Source organism: Bubalus bubalis, chromosome 1 (assembly GCF_019923935.1).
Source record: "Bubalus bubalis isolate 160015118507 breed Murrah chromosome 1, NDDB_SH_1, whole genome shotgun sequence".
NCBI classification, from domain to species: Eukaryota; Metazoa; Chordata; class Mammalia; order Artiodactyla; family Bovidae; genus Bubalus; species Bubalus bubalis.
In genome coordinates this window covers 171,167,143-171,185,092 of record NC_059157.1, presented here as the reverse complement: position 1 = coordinate 171,185,092, position 17,950 = coordinate 171,167,143, and the positions used below count along the sequence as shown (strand labels likewise).

General features: G+C 37.1%; 1 protein-coding gene across 6 annotated transcripts in view; it reads left to right on the top strand.

The window, feature by feature from the left end:
• TRPC1 (transient receptor potential cation channel subfamily C member 1) overlaps positions 1-15,210 on the top strand; it is a 60,319-nt gene extending 45,109 nt beyond the window's left edge. For 4 of the 6 annotated variants that reach the window (XM_025290591.3, XM_025290584.3, XM_025290622.3 and 1 more), the window contains 4 exons: positions 6,767-6,978; positions 11,579-11,780; positions 12,079-12,273; positions 13,296-15,210. In XM_025290591.3, coding sequence (XP_025146376.1) covers positions 6,767-6,978; positions 11,579-11,780; positions 12,079-12,273; positions 13,296-13,523 — 837 coding nt within the window. In that variant the 3' untranslated portion in view covers positions 13,524-15,210. The remainder of the gene's footprint in view (positions 1-6,766; positions 6,979-11,578; positions 11,781-12,078; positions 12,274-13,295) is intronic. The other 2 variants (XM_006078006.4, XM_006078005.4) reach the window with 1 other exon arrangement.
• The last annotated feature ends 2,740 nt before the right edge of the window (positions 15,211-17,950 follow it).

Sequence of the window (17,950 nt, the reverse complement as noted above, 5' to 3'; positions counted from 1 at the left end):
AGGCTTAGTCGCTCCTTGGCATGTGGGATCTTCCTGGAGCAGGGATTGAACCTGTGTCCCCTGCATTGGCAGGCAGATTCTTAACCACTGGACCACGAAGGAAGCCCAGAAAATAACATCATTTAGAGCTAAAAATGTCATAGTTTATGTAGTCTAGCTTTATACCTTATAGTACTTTTACAGTTAAGGAAATTGAGCTTTTATTTATTCAAAGTAATATGATTATTATTGAGAGAGTCCAGGGATAAATTCTGAGTCTCTTTACACTAAAGAAAGAACTCAGACTTGGTTGCATGTACCCCACAGATTTTGGTAGTTGGTTGTTCTTGAAAGGTGGGGTCAACTCTGCTTGTGACCAGCTCTACATAATACTCTGTTATTTTATAAGTCTGGATATCTGAGCAATATTCAGTCTTTCTTAAGTCAAAATTTACCAACAATTTAGATTCTTTTTTATATTTTTAAAGAAGATATTTTAAATAAAATGCATAATTACCTTCTCCAACAGAGATATGAAAACAAAATATGAAGGAAAAACCCAATTTGATTTGATTTGACTTGTGCTGCCATCCTTCACAGTGTTTCCTGAAATGTGGCTCCCTCAAGCCAAGCCCTGTGAGATGCTCTGCCTGAAATAAGTTTGGGACACACTGCATTCCATGTAGCCTCTTTTGGGAATTCACAGCACACATGGTGACATTAAAGCCTGTGAGGAAGAAGTAACGAAACTTGTTTAACCTTGTTCAAACTATCATCGCCTAAATTAACATCATACCCATTTTTCATGAAATATGCTCAGGTCTCTTTTTTTTCTCCAAAACATGATTTATGAAATACTGGTTTAGTTTGTCTATTATTTAAATGTTATTTTGATTTAATTTTGCCACTAGTATCTTCTATAAATGTTTTTAGCCAGGAGTCAGCAGTGTTTTTACATGCACATTGTTTTGTTTCTTAGCTAAAACCTAGTGGTATCACTAGGTTTCTATACTGGAAATTGCTTTATAGGTTTTTACGAAGGGTTAATAGGAGAAAGTATATTATTATTTCTTGGTAAATTATTTGTTTCTTTTTCTGATAACAGTTGAGTCAGGTCTTCCTGACTTAATCTCTTCCCAAAAGAACTGCAGATGTGTGTACAAATACTGCATAAATGGATATTTGTCTTTTCAACTGTGGTGTGTATTTTTCCTCCTCCAGCAGAGTACTTTATATTGTTCAAGTAGCCACAGAATTAACAAATAATTAAAGTCAAGCTAACAAATATTTATTTTGTTCCTGTTTTTTTAAAAAGGTCTATAAGTTAATCATAATATATGTTAAAAGGTTACGATCTAGTCCAGCAAATGAGTTTTTAAAAATTATCTCGGGACTTCCCTGGTGATCCAGTGGTTAAGACACCCTGTTCCCATTGCAGGGGGTGTGGGTTTGATCCCTATCAAGGAACTTGATCCCACATGTTGTGGAGTGTGGCCAAAAAATAAATAATAAAAATTATCTTTATTAAGATATCATTTTCCATACAGTAAAATGCACCCATCCTAACTGGATAGTTTGATAAGTTTTGCAAATGTATAAACTTGTTTAGAGTATGACTGCTTCTCAAGGTTGCAGGCTCCCTGCTCCAAGTCATTATATCAAGTCTGCATTCAGCAGGGAAAAGGGGAAGGGCAGAAAGCATGAGCCTGCTGTCTTTCTTTTTTTCTACAGGAGGACAGTTAGTTTTCCTCAAGGCCCACCAGATACTTTCACTTATAACTCATTGGCCAGAATAGGGTCACATGGCTATTTGTGTCTCTGAAGAGATGAGTACTCTTTTAATTGAGCATGCTGTGTCGTGCCATGCTGTACTAAGTTGCTGACTCTTTGCAACCCTGTGGACTGTAGCCCCCCAGGCTCCTCTGTCTATAGGTTTTTCTAGGCAAGAACAGTGGAGTGGGTTGCCCTCCTCCAAGGGATCTCCCCGACCCAGGGATCGAATCTGTGTTTCTTATGTCTCCTGCATTGGCAGGTGGGTTCTTTACCGCTAGTGCCACTTGAGAAGCCCTTAATTGAACATATTGCCCCCCGAGAAACTAAGGTCTGGTTAGTCAGAAAGAGGATGAAAAATAGAAATTGAATAGGAATCTGTGGAGTCCTGTCTTCAGGTGTTTATTTTAAAAATTTCTCCAATGAAGACATTTGTTTTCCAGACTAGTCTTATTAACATGACAGACTTGTATAACATATTAGTGAGAAAGAAGTCTAAATCATTTTGTGCAGAAGATTTGTAAAACATTTTTTTCTGTTTTGTTAATCATAAGCCAGGAACTCACTTAAAATAGATTGACCCAGTTGTGAGGAAAATTGACAATAAGTTAACTACTTTAGCTAAAGTGTAACTTTTTTTCTTTACATACATAACCTGCTATATCAGATACTGTTTTTATGTGATTCCTGCAGTTGTCTGTTAAATTTATCTCCATAACTAACTAACATTATTTAACATTATTTAACATAAATTACTAACATTTTGTCCTTCCAAATTTTTGTAGATTTAGAAGCTGACAGACTTTTATTGTAACTGATTATATAGTAGGAGTCTAGTTCTCTCCCTTAGTTAGAATGACCATGATTTATTATTCTTATAGAGACACTTTGCAGAATGAAAAGATGTTTTTCATTACTAAGTTGGGACGACAGCTCTGAACTGGAGCTATAGCAGGCAAATCAAGGTCATAGAATTATCCTGTATGGGACATATAAAATGATCCTGATTCGGCAGTGATTGACTCTTAGAAGAGACAAACATAAATATTGGTATAAAGTGAAAAATATAGAGATTACATACAAAGGACTTGGGGGCATGACTGAGGGGGTGCTTAGAGAGAGTCAGGAAGCTTGAGTTGTGATTTCTCTGTGTGTTTTGTATATTAACCCCTTATCAGATACATTGTTTGCAAATATCTTCTCCCATGCAGTGTGCTGGCTTTTAATTTTGTTGATGGTTTCCCCTGCTGTGCAAAAGGTTTTAAGTTTCAGTAGGTCCCATTTATTTTTGTTTTTGCCTCCCTTGCCATTCAACATATCCAAAGATGTATTGCTAAGACCAGTGACAAAAAGTAAACTGCTTGTGTTTTCTTATAGGGGTTCTGTGGCTTCAGGTTTTTGTATATGGTGTGAGAAATGTAGTCCACTTTGATTGTTTTGACAGATATAAAGGACGTTTTGGGCATGAATAGCTTGATTAGATTGGAGAAGGCAATGGCACCCCACTCCAATACTCTTACCTGGAAAATTCTATGGACAGAGGAGCTTAGTGGGCTGCAGTCCATGGGATCACGAAGAGTCGGACATGACTGAGCGACTTCACTTTCACTTTTCACTTTCATGCACTGGAGAAGGAAATGGCAACCCACTCCAGTGTTCTTGCCTGGAGAATCCCAGGGACGGCGGGGCCTGGTGGGCTGCCGTCTGTGGAGTCGCACAGAGTCGGACACGGCTGAAGTGACTTAGCAGTAGCAGCAGCAGCTTGATTAGATAGAACTTTTCTACAAATAATTATGGGTTTGTCTCAAGAAAGATTTGGAAGAATGACTAGAAGTTATTTTTGTAATTCTTGTCAACAACTTTTTAAATTTAACACATGATATGCACCCTAATGATATCAACTCTTTCTTCTATCAGGCATTTAGCATATGTCTGCTACTTTACATAGTGCTCTGTATATGAGGCTTTTTCTTATGTTAAATTATTTCATAAGGATATCTTGGCTTCCTAGGTGGCTCAGTGGTAAAGAACCCGCCTGCCAATGCAGGAGACACAAGAAACTTGGGTTTGATCCCTGGGTTGGGAAGATTCCCCTGGAGTAGGAAATGACAACCCACTCCAGTATTCTGCCTGGAAAACCCCATGGACAGAGGAGCCTGGCGGGCTGCAGTCCATGGGGTCGCAAAGAGTCGGACACGACTGAGTGACAGAGCACACATAAGGATGTCTTGGGCTTCCCTGGTGGCTCAGATGGTAAAGAGTCTGCCTGCAATGCATAAGACCCAGGTTCAGTCCCTGGGTTGGGAGGATCCCCTGGAGAAGGAAATAGCTACCCACTGCAGTGTTCTTGCCTGGAGAGTTCCATGGACAGAAGAGCCTGGTGGGCTCCTAGATAATACATCTTAAAAGTAGTATTAACCTATTAAAAGATAGGATTCTCATGGTGCCTTGGTATTTCTATATAAAAGGATGTATTAATTTTCAGTCACAAAAAAAAAATATGTTCATCACATTCATAGCTTTAGTGTTCTCCTTTTTCCTTCTATTATCGTAGTAGTTTTCTTTAATTTCCATTTTTCTGATTACTAGGAAAATATTTTTCTCTGTGTATACTATTGTATAAATTTCAATATTAATTTTTAAATTACTATGTTTTTTACTACTTACTGTTCACATTTCTCAAGTAAAACTGCTAAGTAGTTTTAAATAAATAAAATAAGTAAATATTTAAGGAAGCATGATTGTTATTTTTACAAATAAGCCTTGTAATATTTCTCAGACTAAAATTAGTTTACTACTTTTCATGTTTGCCTTTCACATGTTCAAGCTAATGTCCACATCAGTGATATCCACTGTAGCTAATTTTGGTTCTTCCATCTTATACAAGGATTAATATCATGTTTTTAAAAAACAAGTCATGAAGTTTGTGGTGTTCTTATCAATTATTGCTCATCTTGATACTGAAATTGAATTTCAGTCTTTAAAACTTAGTAATATTAAATGAAGAATTTTACTTTCGGACTTAATTTTTGAAATTACCTTTAAGCTCGCAGTGTCTAAATTTTCTTCAAATTTAGTCTTTTCTATCATTATCTAAAGCAGTTATTGTATTCTTAACCGTCATACATTATTAGGTTCTCTACTAACATGACATGGCTTAATTCTAAGCACTTATAATCTGAATAAATGATTTCTTTCCAAAATGACATAATAAAGCTATTCTTGATGAAGAGAGAAATGGATTTCTTCTCTTCCTCACACAGTTTGAGCTTTCCAATTCTAAAAGCTCTCTGTTTCTTCCATCAGAATTTTGCAAGAGAGCCAAGTGAGGGAAGCATGAGATTTTGAAAACTAGCACATGCTGATCAAATGCACAGACATCAGGCCTGGTGGACCTCTCCACTCCAAGTTGCCTGAAACACTAGCTTGTGCTGTGCCTGAAAATTTTAGCACCTCTTCTACTTAATTAGCTGGCTCCCTTTAGTGGGCTGGAGGGGCTTGGCCACTTGCCTGCTCCTACTGTTTGTAACATTGGCAACTGGCATATGTAATGTTGGCAGGCTTGAGGCAGTTCAGAATTTTATTTTAAGTTGGATTAACAAACCATATAAATTTGACCTGGTTACATTTGAGGAAGGATTATTTCTAAACACTAACTTTTTTTATCTTAAAAAATGCGTATAGCAAAGAAGATTCAAAGAAGTGTAAAGTGAGAAAGTCTGCCTTCCACACCGCTAGTCCTATAGGTAGGCACTGTTAATGGTTTCTTGTGTAAACTTTAAGGAATCTCCTGTGCATATCAAACTTTACCTATATGAAAAAATATATTTGATCTATTCTTTAAAAAACAGCTGTTATAATACTATCATGTACCTTGCTTTTTTGGACGTAATATTTTCTAGGTACCTTTCTACGTCACCACATCGAACTCCATTCTTTGTAACAACAGCTTTAGAATGTTCTAATTTTTGCTACAATGCTCCAGTGAAAATCCTTGTATGTAATGCATCTTTGTGTACTTCCTATGGGCTAAATTCCTAGGCATAGAATTTCAGGGTCAAAAGGTTATGTTAAATAGGTCTCCAAATTTGTATGGAATTTATGAAAAGCACCTATTCCCCAGATTTTGAAAGAGTATTGAAGGAGAATGAAATTAGGCTTGAATAAAGCTTCAGATGCGCTGCTACTGCTGCTGCTAAGTCGCTTCAGTGGTGTCCGACTCTGTGCAACCCCGTAGACGGCAGCCCACCAGGCTTCCCTGTCCCTGGGATTCTCCAGGCAAGAACACTGGAGTGGGTTGCCATTTCCTTCTCCAGTGCATGAAAGTGAAAAGTGAAAGTGAAGTCGCTCAGTCATGTCTGACTCTTGGCAGCCCTATGGACTGTAGCCTACCAGGATCCTCTGACCATGGGATTTTCCAGGCAAGAGTACTGGAGTGGGGTGCCATTGCCAGATGCGCTACACATATCTAAATTACAAAAGATACTCACATACAAATATTAGACCCTCTCATTTGACTTAACTCATATACTTTTTTCTTAATAGACCTCAAATGAAAATTCATCACCCTGGCAACAGAGATTAGGTCAGTCCTCAAGGAGGAAATGCTGTTCTTTAAGAAGTGGTTTAGAATTGGTTACAAAATTTGAAAACTTAATGTCAAAATAGTTTTGTATTTGTAAACTTTACGGAACTATAAATGTAAGCATTTATTTCCCTTTAGGTTTTAACAAGAAATTTTCCTTTCATCGCTTGCAAATTAGGCCTTTTCTTCCATCTCCATGCCTCTTCCTCTACCTTCATAGCAACACTATCTTCTGCAGACGCGGTCCAGATTCAAGAAATGTACCATCTAACACTCGCAGTGCTGGCATGATCAGAATGGCTTTTTGTCTGGTAACTGGATTTTTGATGTTTAAAAGTGCCAAAATATCTCACAGGGGAAAAAGAAGAATAGCCTTGTGGATCATATATTTTCTTGCCTGGTCATTTAGTTTTTCATATTTTTGTTTTCCAGATGATTTTAATGAACACTTATGTAATATTTCCACAGATTTCAATGGGTCAGATGTTACAAGATTTTGGAAAATTTCTTGGAATGTTTCTTCTTGTTTTGTTTTCTTTCACAATTGGGCTGACACAACTGTATGATAAAGGCTACACTCCCAAAGAACAGAAGGACTGTGTAGGCATATTCTGTGAACAGCAAAGCAATGACACCTTCCATTCGTGAGTGTCTTTTAAAATTTTAGTAAACATATTTCTTTCTGCCCTGTTATGTGTGAATTCATACCTATAGAACTAGAACTTCATATTTTCTTTAAGATACGCCTTTTGAATAAGAAATACTTACTTGCCATGAATCATTTGATAATCATCAACAACAAACACCTTCAAAATGCCAGACACTGTTCTAAGTGCTAAAGAAATGAAGTATCAGTGAACAAAAACTACTCTCATGGAGTTTATTTCCTGGTGAGGTGATACAGGCAGTAAAAATAAGAATAAGCTGTGAAATTAAAAGACTTGGAAGAAAAGCTATGACAAACCTAGATAACATATTAAAAAGTAGAAACATTACTTTGCCGACAGTGGTCTGTCTAGTCAAAGCTATGGTTTTTTCCAGTAGTCATGTATGGATGTGAGAGTTGGACCATTAAGAAAGCTGAATGCTGAAAAATTGATTTTTGAACTGTGGTGTTGGAGAAGACTCTTTGAGAGTCCCTTGGACTGCAAGGAGATCCAATCAGTCCATCCTAAAGGAAATCTTCAGTCCTGAATATTCACTGGAAGGACTGATGCTGAAGCAGAAGCTGCAGTATTTTGGCCACCTGATGGGAAGAGCTGACTCATTGGAGAAAGATTGGGAAAGACTGAAGGCAAAAGGAGAGGAGGCAGCAGAAGATGAGATGTTTAGGTAGCATTACCGACTCAGTGGACATGAGTTTGAGCAAACTTAGGGAGATGGTGGACAGGGAAGCCAGATGTGCTCAGTTCATGGGGTCGCAAAGAGTCTGACATGAACTGAACTGATATTACACAATATTGATAAGGACCAGTAGCCCAAGGAAAGCTTGGGCCAAGGAGGATTTTTGTATAAGAGGGTGTGTAGCTTTAGTTAGATAGGAGGTTAGGGAAGCCCTCACAAAAGATGACGTTCAAGTAAAGCTATAAAGCTGGTGAAGGATCAAGCCATGAAGAAGAATCTGGAGGAAGAGAGCTGGGAGATAAGGGAATGGCAAAGGCAAACGCCCTGAGATGAGAGTGTAACTAGCATGCTCAAGGAAAAGCCAGAAGTCTAGATGGTATGTAGTGAATCAGAGGAAGAGTTGTAGATTGACTCAGGAAGGTAATGGGGAATTGGGCTTCCCTGGTAGCTCAGACAGTAGAGAGTCTTCCTGCAATGGAGGAGACCTGGGTTCAGTCCCTGGGTCGGGAAGATCCCCTGGAGAAGGGAATGGCAACCCACTCCAGTGTTCTTGCCTGAAGAATCCCATGGGCAGAGGAGCCTGGCGGGCTGTAGTCCATGGGGTCAAAACGCATGACTGAGCTCATGACTGAGTTGCTCATAACTGAGCAACTAATACTTTCACTTTCAATGGGGAATAAAGCAGATCAAGATGGGAGAATAAGAGAACATGGAGCTCACCTCCCTCCACAAACATATCAAAAATGCATCTACATGTGGAATAATTCTCAGTGAAAGCCAGCTGGAAATGGGCAGAAGGACTCCAATACAACCAAGGCTGTAAGAAAGGTACACATGTAATCGGGCAGGATGAGAAGAAAGTGACTAATCAGGGCCCGTACCCCTATGGGGGGATTCAAAGGAAAAGGGAGATTACACAGGTGGACACTTACCCTGGGGAGTGAGTGGGTCAAACCACAGACTCTCCTAGTCTGGGTTCTATGCATAGGATGCAAGCTGCCTTAGCTGGTTGTTTGGAGAATCCCTGGGACACATAGAAAGACTGGAGAAGCCTGGACTCCCAACTCATGAGGAGTGCAGGTGCTGGCTTGCCCCTGGCTAGGGCAGAGGGAGGTCTGCCCTAGTGGCTTCCAGGTTTCCTCTGACCAGCTCACTGCTCTCCCCAGCCTGAACTGAGTGAATACCCTGGCCTTGCTCATTCTACGTCACAGCATGTCCCCGGATCTAGGGCATCAGGACCTGGGAAAAGACTCGATCTTGAGACACAGAGGCAACTCAGTCCTGGAGTGTAGCCCAGGGGAGGAGGCAGTCGCTGTTGTTGGAGCTTACTCCAGGGGCACTCTGGAAGCAATCCATAGTTTTGACAGCAGCATAGCTGCTGGGTTTCCTGTGACCACCTTGCTGTGTGCCCAAATCCAATCTGAGTGAATGCTCTGGCCCCACTCGCTCCACACCACAGTGCCGCACTCAGTGGCCGTGACCAGCAAAGAAACACAACCACGGGCCACATCTGAATGGAGCCATGGACACTTAACATGGGTCTCTGTAGCGCATGGGACTCTGTAAGTACACGAGCCCCATTTGCTTCAGCACTCCCCTCCTTTGGGGCAAAGATCCTGGTGTGGGGGGAAGAAAAAACACACACACTTAAAAGGAACAGATCCAGCTCCAGATTGACTCTCAGGGCTTCTACTCCAGCAGCTTGGGAGTAGATCCCACCCCTGACCACAGGGCGGTGATGGCCACTGAGCAGAGAGATGTCCCTTCTCACACCCTGCATGGGCTCTAGACCTTCCATCTCCAGCCATTCCCCCACCAAGGTGAGAGCTGCCAGCACATCCTGAGGAGAGATTGGTGTCTGCATCAAATCCAGCCATCCCACCAAATCCTATGGGGACACCCATAAGAACACCTCTTCAAGACCACAGTAGGCACCTGTTTCATCTAAATTCATAGAGGCAGAGAAAGTTAAGTAAAATGAAAAGGCAGAGGAACTACTCTCACTTGAGAAAGAGAAAAACCTTGAGAAGATAATGAAACAAATAATTAACCAGATAAAGAATTCAAATCATTGGTAATAAAAATGCTAACTAAATTAGTTTACATCAAGAGAACGTATCTAAACAAAGATCATTTTAGCAAGGAACTAGAAAATATAAAAAAAGACTCAAAAATAAGCAATTCAGTATGCACACCTATGGTTAATTCATGTTTATGTATGACAGAAATCAAACCAATATTGTAAAACATTATCAATCAATTGTAAATATTAAAACAAAAATAGGTAATTCAATATCTGAAATAAAAAAACACTGAATAGCAGACTGTGTGACACAGAAGAACTCATAAGTGGTTTAGAAGATGGAATAATGGAAATTACCCAATCAGAACAGCAGAAAGGAGGACAGTGAAAAAAAGCAAAAGCAGTCCACTAGATTTCTAGGATAACATTAAGCAAATAAGCATTCGCATAATAGTTCTAGAAGGAGACAGAGAGCGAGAAGGGGATTGAAAATGTATTTGAAGACATTATGCCTGAAACTTTCCCAAACCTGAAGAAGGAAAGGGATATCCAGGTACAGGAAGCACAGAGGGTCCCAAGAAAGAGGAAACCAAACAGACCCACATCAAGACATATCATAAGTAACGTAGCAAAAGTTAGAATTCCAAAGGCATCGAGGGAATAATAGTCATATACAAGGGAACTGCATAAGGTTATCAGCTGCTTGCTCTGCAGAAACTTTGCAGATGATAGGGAGAGTCATGATTTATTCAGTGCTGAGAGGGAAAAACCTATAACTTAGGATACTCTACCCAGCAAGATCATCATTTAGAGGAGAGATAACTTAACAGAGCATCAAAAACTAAAAGAATTCATCAATATGGAGCCTAACCTAAAAGAAATGTTGAAGGGTCTTCTCTAAATGGAAAAGAAATAAGAATCTATAGGAAAGGGAAAATCCCACTAGGAAAGGCAGGTATAGAGTAAGGATTGAAGATCACTTTAAAAAGTGATAGATTAAAAGAAAAAACACATAAAAGCAACTATAAATACAGTAAACAGTTGAGAGATAATCATGAAGATGTAAAATATGACATCAAAAACTGTGGGTGAGTGGGTAAAAAAAGTGTAGATCTTTTAGAATGTGTTTGAACTTAAATGACTGTCAGTCTAAAACAAGTAGGTATAGGCCAATGTATATGAGCCCTATGGTAAAGGACCCATCAATAGATGAATGGATTAAGAAAATGGGGTGTGTACACACACACACACACACACACACTGGAGTGTTACTCAACCATAAAAATGAAATTCTGCCATTTGCAACAATGTGCATGGACCTGGGTAATACTATGTTTAGTGAAATAAGTCAGAGACAAATACTATATAATGTATTGTGGCATCTAAAACATAATACAAATGAATGCATATGCTGAACAGGATAGAGATTCACAGACATAGAAAACAAACCTGTGGTTACCAAAGGGGAGAAGGTGGGGTTAATCAACTATACTTCAGAGAAAAAAAGGAAGGGGAAAAAGGAAAGGTAATAGGATCACGTAGGACCTTGTTGGCTCTTGTATGGACTTTGGTCATTGGAGCTCGAGAGCCATTTGAAGTTTTTAAATAAGTGGCACAGTCCTGTTAAGTATTAACAGGATCATAGGCTGCTGTGTTGCGAAAGACAGAACAGTAGTAAGAGATTAAACAGAAATGGTTTGTCTTCCTTTTGAGTTTGTTTCCTTGTTTATAGTAAGGCATATCTGTGATGCTGGGTCCATCCTTAGTTATTTTACAAAATATCTATTCTTTATGTAATGTTGTATTAATAAATTCTTTATCTTTGCTAAATAGCGTCTTAGAATGCCTTTCAAATAGAAATATAATTGTCTTCACAGGTTCATCGGCACTTGCTTTGCTTTGTTCTGGTATATTTTCTCCTTAGCACATGTGGCAATCTTTGTCACAAGATTTAGCTACGGAGAAGAATTACAGTCCTTCGTCGGAGCTGTTATTGTTGGGACATACAACGTTGTGGTTGTGATAGTACTTACCAAGCTGCTGGTGGCAATGCTTCATAAAAGTTTTCAGTTGATAGCAGTAAGTATTCATTCTTATAAAATTTTATATTCTCTTCAGGTCATACCAAATGTATATATTAGGTAAGACAACCAAAGATTTAAAAGAATTAAGAATTAGTATCTTTTAAAAATTAAATGTAAATTGTTTTAAAATGTAAATAATGTATATTAATTGCAAGTTTGGAACAAAATTTTTACCTCCAAGGTGTGGAAACATTTGAACAGTTTTAAGCAGTCCATACCAGTCCCACTACGTATGTACGCGTGTATGCATGCCTAATCATATCCTGTGTTAGTTTTTCATTTGCCTCTTATAGAATCATGAAGACAAAGAATGGAAGTTTGCGCGAGCAAAATTGTGGCTTAGCTACTTTGATGACAAATGTACATTACCCCCACCTTTCAACATCATTCCTTCGCCAAAGACTATCTGCTATATGATTAGTAGCCTGAGTAAGTGGATTTGCTCTCATACATCAAAAGGCAAGGTTAAACGGCAGAACAGCTTGAAGGTAAGAAGTTAGATGTTTGAACTGCAACATGATAATTTTAATAATTCCTAATTTCAGATGTTTCCTAAAGCATAAATATACAGAGTCCTAAGGGCTAAGATTTATGCTGTTTTATACTAATTTGTTGTAGTCATAAAGGAATTAGCAAAATAGCTTAAGAAAACAAGGGCTAATCCTATATCCCTAATGCATGGCATAGAACCTATCATAAAGTACGGATTCAATAAATATTTACTGAAAATGCAAGAGAGGTGTGATTTTTTTTCATGAATTCTCATCTCACAGTTTTAGAACAAGGAAAATATTCAAGATATCTAGCCTGTCAGCATAAATAAAGAGTGACTCCCAGAGTGAACTCATATTTTTTTCATTCTTTTTGAAAGTTGTTTAATATATGAATAATTCAATCCATGTTGCTATAAACCAGAAGTTGGCAAACCTTTTCTGTAAAAGACCAGATAATTAATATTTTAGATTTTGTGGGCCATGACAAAATTACAGATTTTATGTGGGTAGTAATATAACAAGAGAGAAAACAAATTTCCATAAAACTTTTATTGATGAAATTAAAAATACAACAATAATTGAGTAATACTTCTTTATATATAATATAGGTCCATTGATGAAAAGAGTGGAATTCTATTTTGGAATAACCCATTTTGTTTAATCGGGGTTCAAAGTTAGTATTCCCCATCATCAAGTTAGTTACACATGTTCATCCATAAAAGCCACTCTTCGCTCATAGGCGGTCAGATATAAGAAGTGGGCCATATTTGGCCTGTGGGTCGTAAGTTTGCTAATCCCTACTATAAACTAAGGATTTTAAACTAAGATAAGCATACAGGTAAATGAGTAAAACAAATATGCAGGGCATATTTATTTGAAACATGTTGAATATTAAAAAATATCATCTAATAAAGCATTACAAATATGTATTTGTATCTGTAAACTTTTTTAAAAATTCACCTCATTTAAATATTTTCTCACGTACATTATAAGTTTCGTATTATTTTGTTTTGAAGGAATGGAGAAACTTGAAACAAAAGAGAGATGAAAACTACCAAAAAGTGATGTGCTGTCTGGTGCATCGCTACTTGACTTCCATGAGACAGAAGATGCAAAGTACAGATCAGGCGACTGTGGAAAATCTAAACGAACTGCGCCAAGATCTGTCAAAGTTCCGAAATGAAATAAGGGATTTACTTGGCTTTCGGACTTCAAAATATGCTATGTTTTATCCAAGAAATTAGCCATTTTCTAAATCGTGTAGAGAATAATTTTCAATATTATAAATCTAAAAGACTGCATTTGCATAACTTACATTAAATTAATAAGATATATATTGAAATAAAGAATTATGTAAAAGCCATTCTTTGAAATATTTATAGCATAAATATATGTTATGTAAAGTATGTATATAGGATTAGTTTTTTTAAAACCTTCTGTCAGTGGCTTTTTGCAGGAGTAAAACAGATTGAGTAGATAGATTTTGGTTAGCATGCTGTTTAGTTTTCTTGTTTAAATAGTGCTTAATTTTTTCCTTTCTGCTTAAGAAGCGCAATTAGAACTGTCTTAACTATTGCCAGAAGGTTTTGTAAAAATGAAGATCAGCAAAGGTGGACTGATCTTTCATATGACACACTTGAGATACAGAAGTCATGTTTTTAAAAATCTTTGTTTTAGGAGTTTACATATAGTTCAGTATTTATTGTTTCAAAATATAGGTTTGCCTAAAACAGTAGTCTGTTTTGTTCTTTTTTTATAATCTTAAGCAGCAAAGATAAAGCTCTAATGAATATTTGAATCTATTTATGTGTCTATACATTAAATTCACTTCAATGAATTTGTTATTGTAATATATTTACTTTTACATGGTTGTAATCACTTTATATCTTTAATTTTTCTTTTTTTCACTTAATAGTATTTTATATATACATTTTCATTTATTGATAGTCAGTCCACATATTTAAATTTTTATAGAATTATATAGCTTTTGAAAAATATAGTTAGTAGACTTTCATTTTGTAGCTATGGAGTATTTGATTATGTTTATAAGTTTGCACAACTGCTTCTGTGAAATTAGGTATTTATTGGCTTTTATTTTTTTTATTATCATGGTAGTGATGTAATTTTTTTTCAAGTTAGAGTGAATGTTCCTAGTTATAAAGCTAACTCAAAATAAGGACTTAGAAGATAATTCTTTAGCATGTTTGGTCACAGCCTGTTTTGTGTTTGTAAACATTGAAAGACCTTTTAATGTAAGGATTTGTCATATTTTTGAACTAAGGTTCTTGATCTTGTCTCCCAAAGAATTGCCCAGGATTTAGCAGAGCTGCTATAAAAGTGACTTCCTGCTTACTTGTTGCTCATTCTTGACGCTTAGAATAAAAAGCATTGACTTTTTAAATAGAATAAAATATATATTTAAATTTTTTCCTGTGTTCATATAAGGGATATAGGTAACATTTTTCATAGGGTACTGCTTATATATTCTTGCAGCATTTCCAGTTAAGAGGTTATTATGTATATACAATTATCTTCTTAACTGAATGTCTGATGGTCTTAAGGCCACAGGGTGCGGGTAGCCCTTGGTCTGTAAGCACCACCAATCCAGGGATCATGTTGAAATAGTATTGTGTTTCGTCTTGCTTTTTACTTTTTATTTTTTAATTTCTAAATTGTAAGTGTTCCCTCTTTTGGGCAAATTCTTATAAAAATGTTTATTGTAAAGTTATATATTTTGTCTATGATGGGATTATGCACTTCCCAATTGGGATTTTACATCAGGGTTTTTAGTCATTCTAAAAAATATCTAATTATTAAATCAAAATATTTATAGAGTGCCTACTGTATGCATGAGTTACTTATGAGGTATATTTTGAATGACAGCATATTGTAAGAAAAAAGGTAAATAAAACTTGACACTAGATTATAAAATGGCAGAGTCTGTCCATTATATTATTATATACTTTGAGATATAATTCACATATCATAAAATTCTCTCTTTTAATTGCACAGTTCCCTGATTTTTTATTTTTTTAAATTATGGCAACAAAGTTCTAAAATTCAAAGTGTAACATCAGACCCTTATATATCCCTTCCTCCCTGTGGTGGCAATCACCTTTAACTCTTGTAGCTATTTCTTCTTATATTTGTAAATACAATATTTTGAAATGATATGTCTATACAAACACCCTGTATATGAGTATTTATTGCAACTTTATTCAAGATCCCAAGTTGAAAACAACCAAATGCCCTTAAACTGGTGAATGGATAAGTAAATCATACATCCATACAGTGGATATCTTCTCAGCAATAAAAAGGCATTGTATGAGCCAGAGTTCAGTCAGAGAAGCAGAACTACTAAGATATTTGCAGGCACACCTGTATGTGTGAGTGATTTGTTTACAGGGATTTGACATTACACAATTACTGGATTGGATAAGTAGTCTCCAGCTCTGTTTTTATATCTAATTCTGGAGCTTGAAGTTCATAGGGTAGGCTGTTGGGAGAGGAAGACAGATGTCAAAGTGGAGGAAACACAGACAAGCTAGAACCCATGCGGATGGACTGAGACCCATGTCACTTGTCACTGTCTCCAGCCTTGATGATTTGGGTATCCTGTGGGAGAAGTTACCCTTTGGCACGTTGATGAACACACTTGGCCCAGGAATCAGAGAAACTGAAGGACAGTCCAAGGAAAAGTGGAACAGTTATAGTCCTGGCTGCTGCCCCTCACCAACCAGTTGATCCAGGAGATAAGTTTCAACCTGTGTCAACTATGAAAGGGCCTGGAAAAAAAATCCCAAATGCCTCCTGCTCCACTTCTGCCCTCCAAATTTCACACTGAAATGTGTCTTGGGGCCCACCCTACTTGTTGGCATACAATGGAGAGAATTCTGGGAAACATAATTCAGCCTGCCCAAGTTGACACAGAAACAAACTGTTGATGTATGCGGTAACATAGATGATTCTTAGAAGTACTATGCCACCTAAGGAAGCTTGTCACAAAAGGCTACAGGCTTGAGATTCCATGAGTATGACATCTTAGAAAAAATGGGTTACCAGGATCTGGTGGGAGGAGAAGATTGATTGCAAAACTCATCAAACTATACATTTTAAAAGCGAGAATTACGCTTTAGAAAACCTGACAAAAATACATAATATTACAACATACCAAAATAAAGAGCCAAGAAAATAATAGTAGAGGGACTTCCTGGCAGTCCATTGGTTAAGACTCTGCACTTCCACTACATGGGGCTCGAGTCCCATCCCTAGCTGAGGAACTAAGATCCTGCCTGCTGTGTGGTGCAGCACCCCCAAGGAAACAGTAGAATTTGTGATTTATTACCACTCCACAAGGAAGCAATGGAATTTTTTTGGCCACACCACTTGGCACAGGTGATCTTAATAGTATCCCTGCCAGGGATTGAACCTGCGTCCCTTGCAGTGAAAGCACAGAGTCCTACCCCTGGACTAAGAGGGAAGTGCTAAAAACAGTGCTTGAATATTCAAAACGGGTGACCCATCACTAACCCAACTCAGGTAAAGTACAGTAGTAAATGCCAAGGTGAAGGATTTTGTATTTTTTGAAATTTATGTTAGCAATTCTAGATTTTTTGCTATTGCATATAAATTTTGAAATCTACCCATCAATTTCTACCAAAAAAGCTTGTGATGATTTTAATTAGAATTGCATTGTTATTGAAAATTTTGTTTTCTTCAGAAACTACAGTTATAACAGGCTGAGGTTATAGGCTCTGGGGAGTGACATTATTTGAAATTACAGTAAGAAAATATTAATAGTATCTGAGGTAATGGCTCCTCTGAATTTATTTTTAAATTTTTAATTGAAGGATAATTGCTTTATAGTATTATGTTGGTTTCTAGCAAACATCAACATGAATCAGCCATATGTTTACCCATGTTGCTCTGAATGTCTCATTTGTAAGTAAATTCATTAGCTTTCTGGCTGCTATCTTGGTAAATATGTTGTGTTTCTTGAAGATATACTCAGAGGAAGTGCCAATGACAGTGTTCTTCTTCATTTGATCATTTCACACTTTTTTTTTCCTGCTCATCCTGCCTTCAGTTTGAAATACGTACCTCAGATATGCAGCTCAATAGTAGGAAAATTTTTATATTAGCTGCATGCTTATTTTGTAAAGTCATCTTTAAGAAGCATGATTTCTGATGTAAATTAAATTACATTAGTGCAAGAAGCAAAGCAGCATATTTGGGTAGAAGGTAAATGTATGTTTCAAAAACGAACTTTTTCAGCCAGATAATGACAGGTTTCTTCATCCTGCTACCAGCAATCCAGACATTTCTCTCTGTCTCTCTCTTTCCATTAGAAAGACTATTTGATCAATCCTTTCATTTATAGACAAAATTATTCTTATTGGAAGATAAAACTATCTGGTGCCATTTGAAAAGCGTTTTGAGACAGAAAGTGTACTAGCCACCTCATTAACTCATTCAGAAATTAAATTAATTCTGGGAGATAATTCAGCTCCACATTTTAAAACTCATTTCCCCCATTTTATATTTCAGTGGAAATAGCAAGCAATCACCATATTTACTATACAGATTATTTTAAAGCAGAGGGTTTTTTCTCTTTTAAGGTATAAAACTAAGCTAAGCAGAGGAGGGGGCAGTTCTCTTCATCTCCATCTTC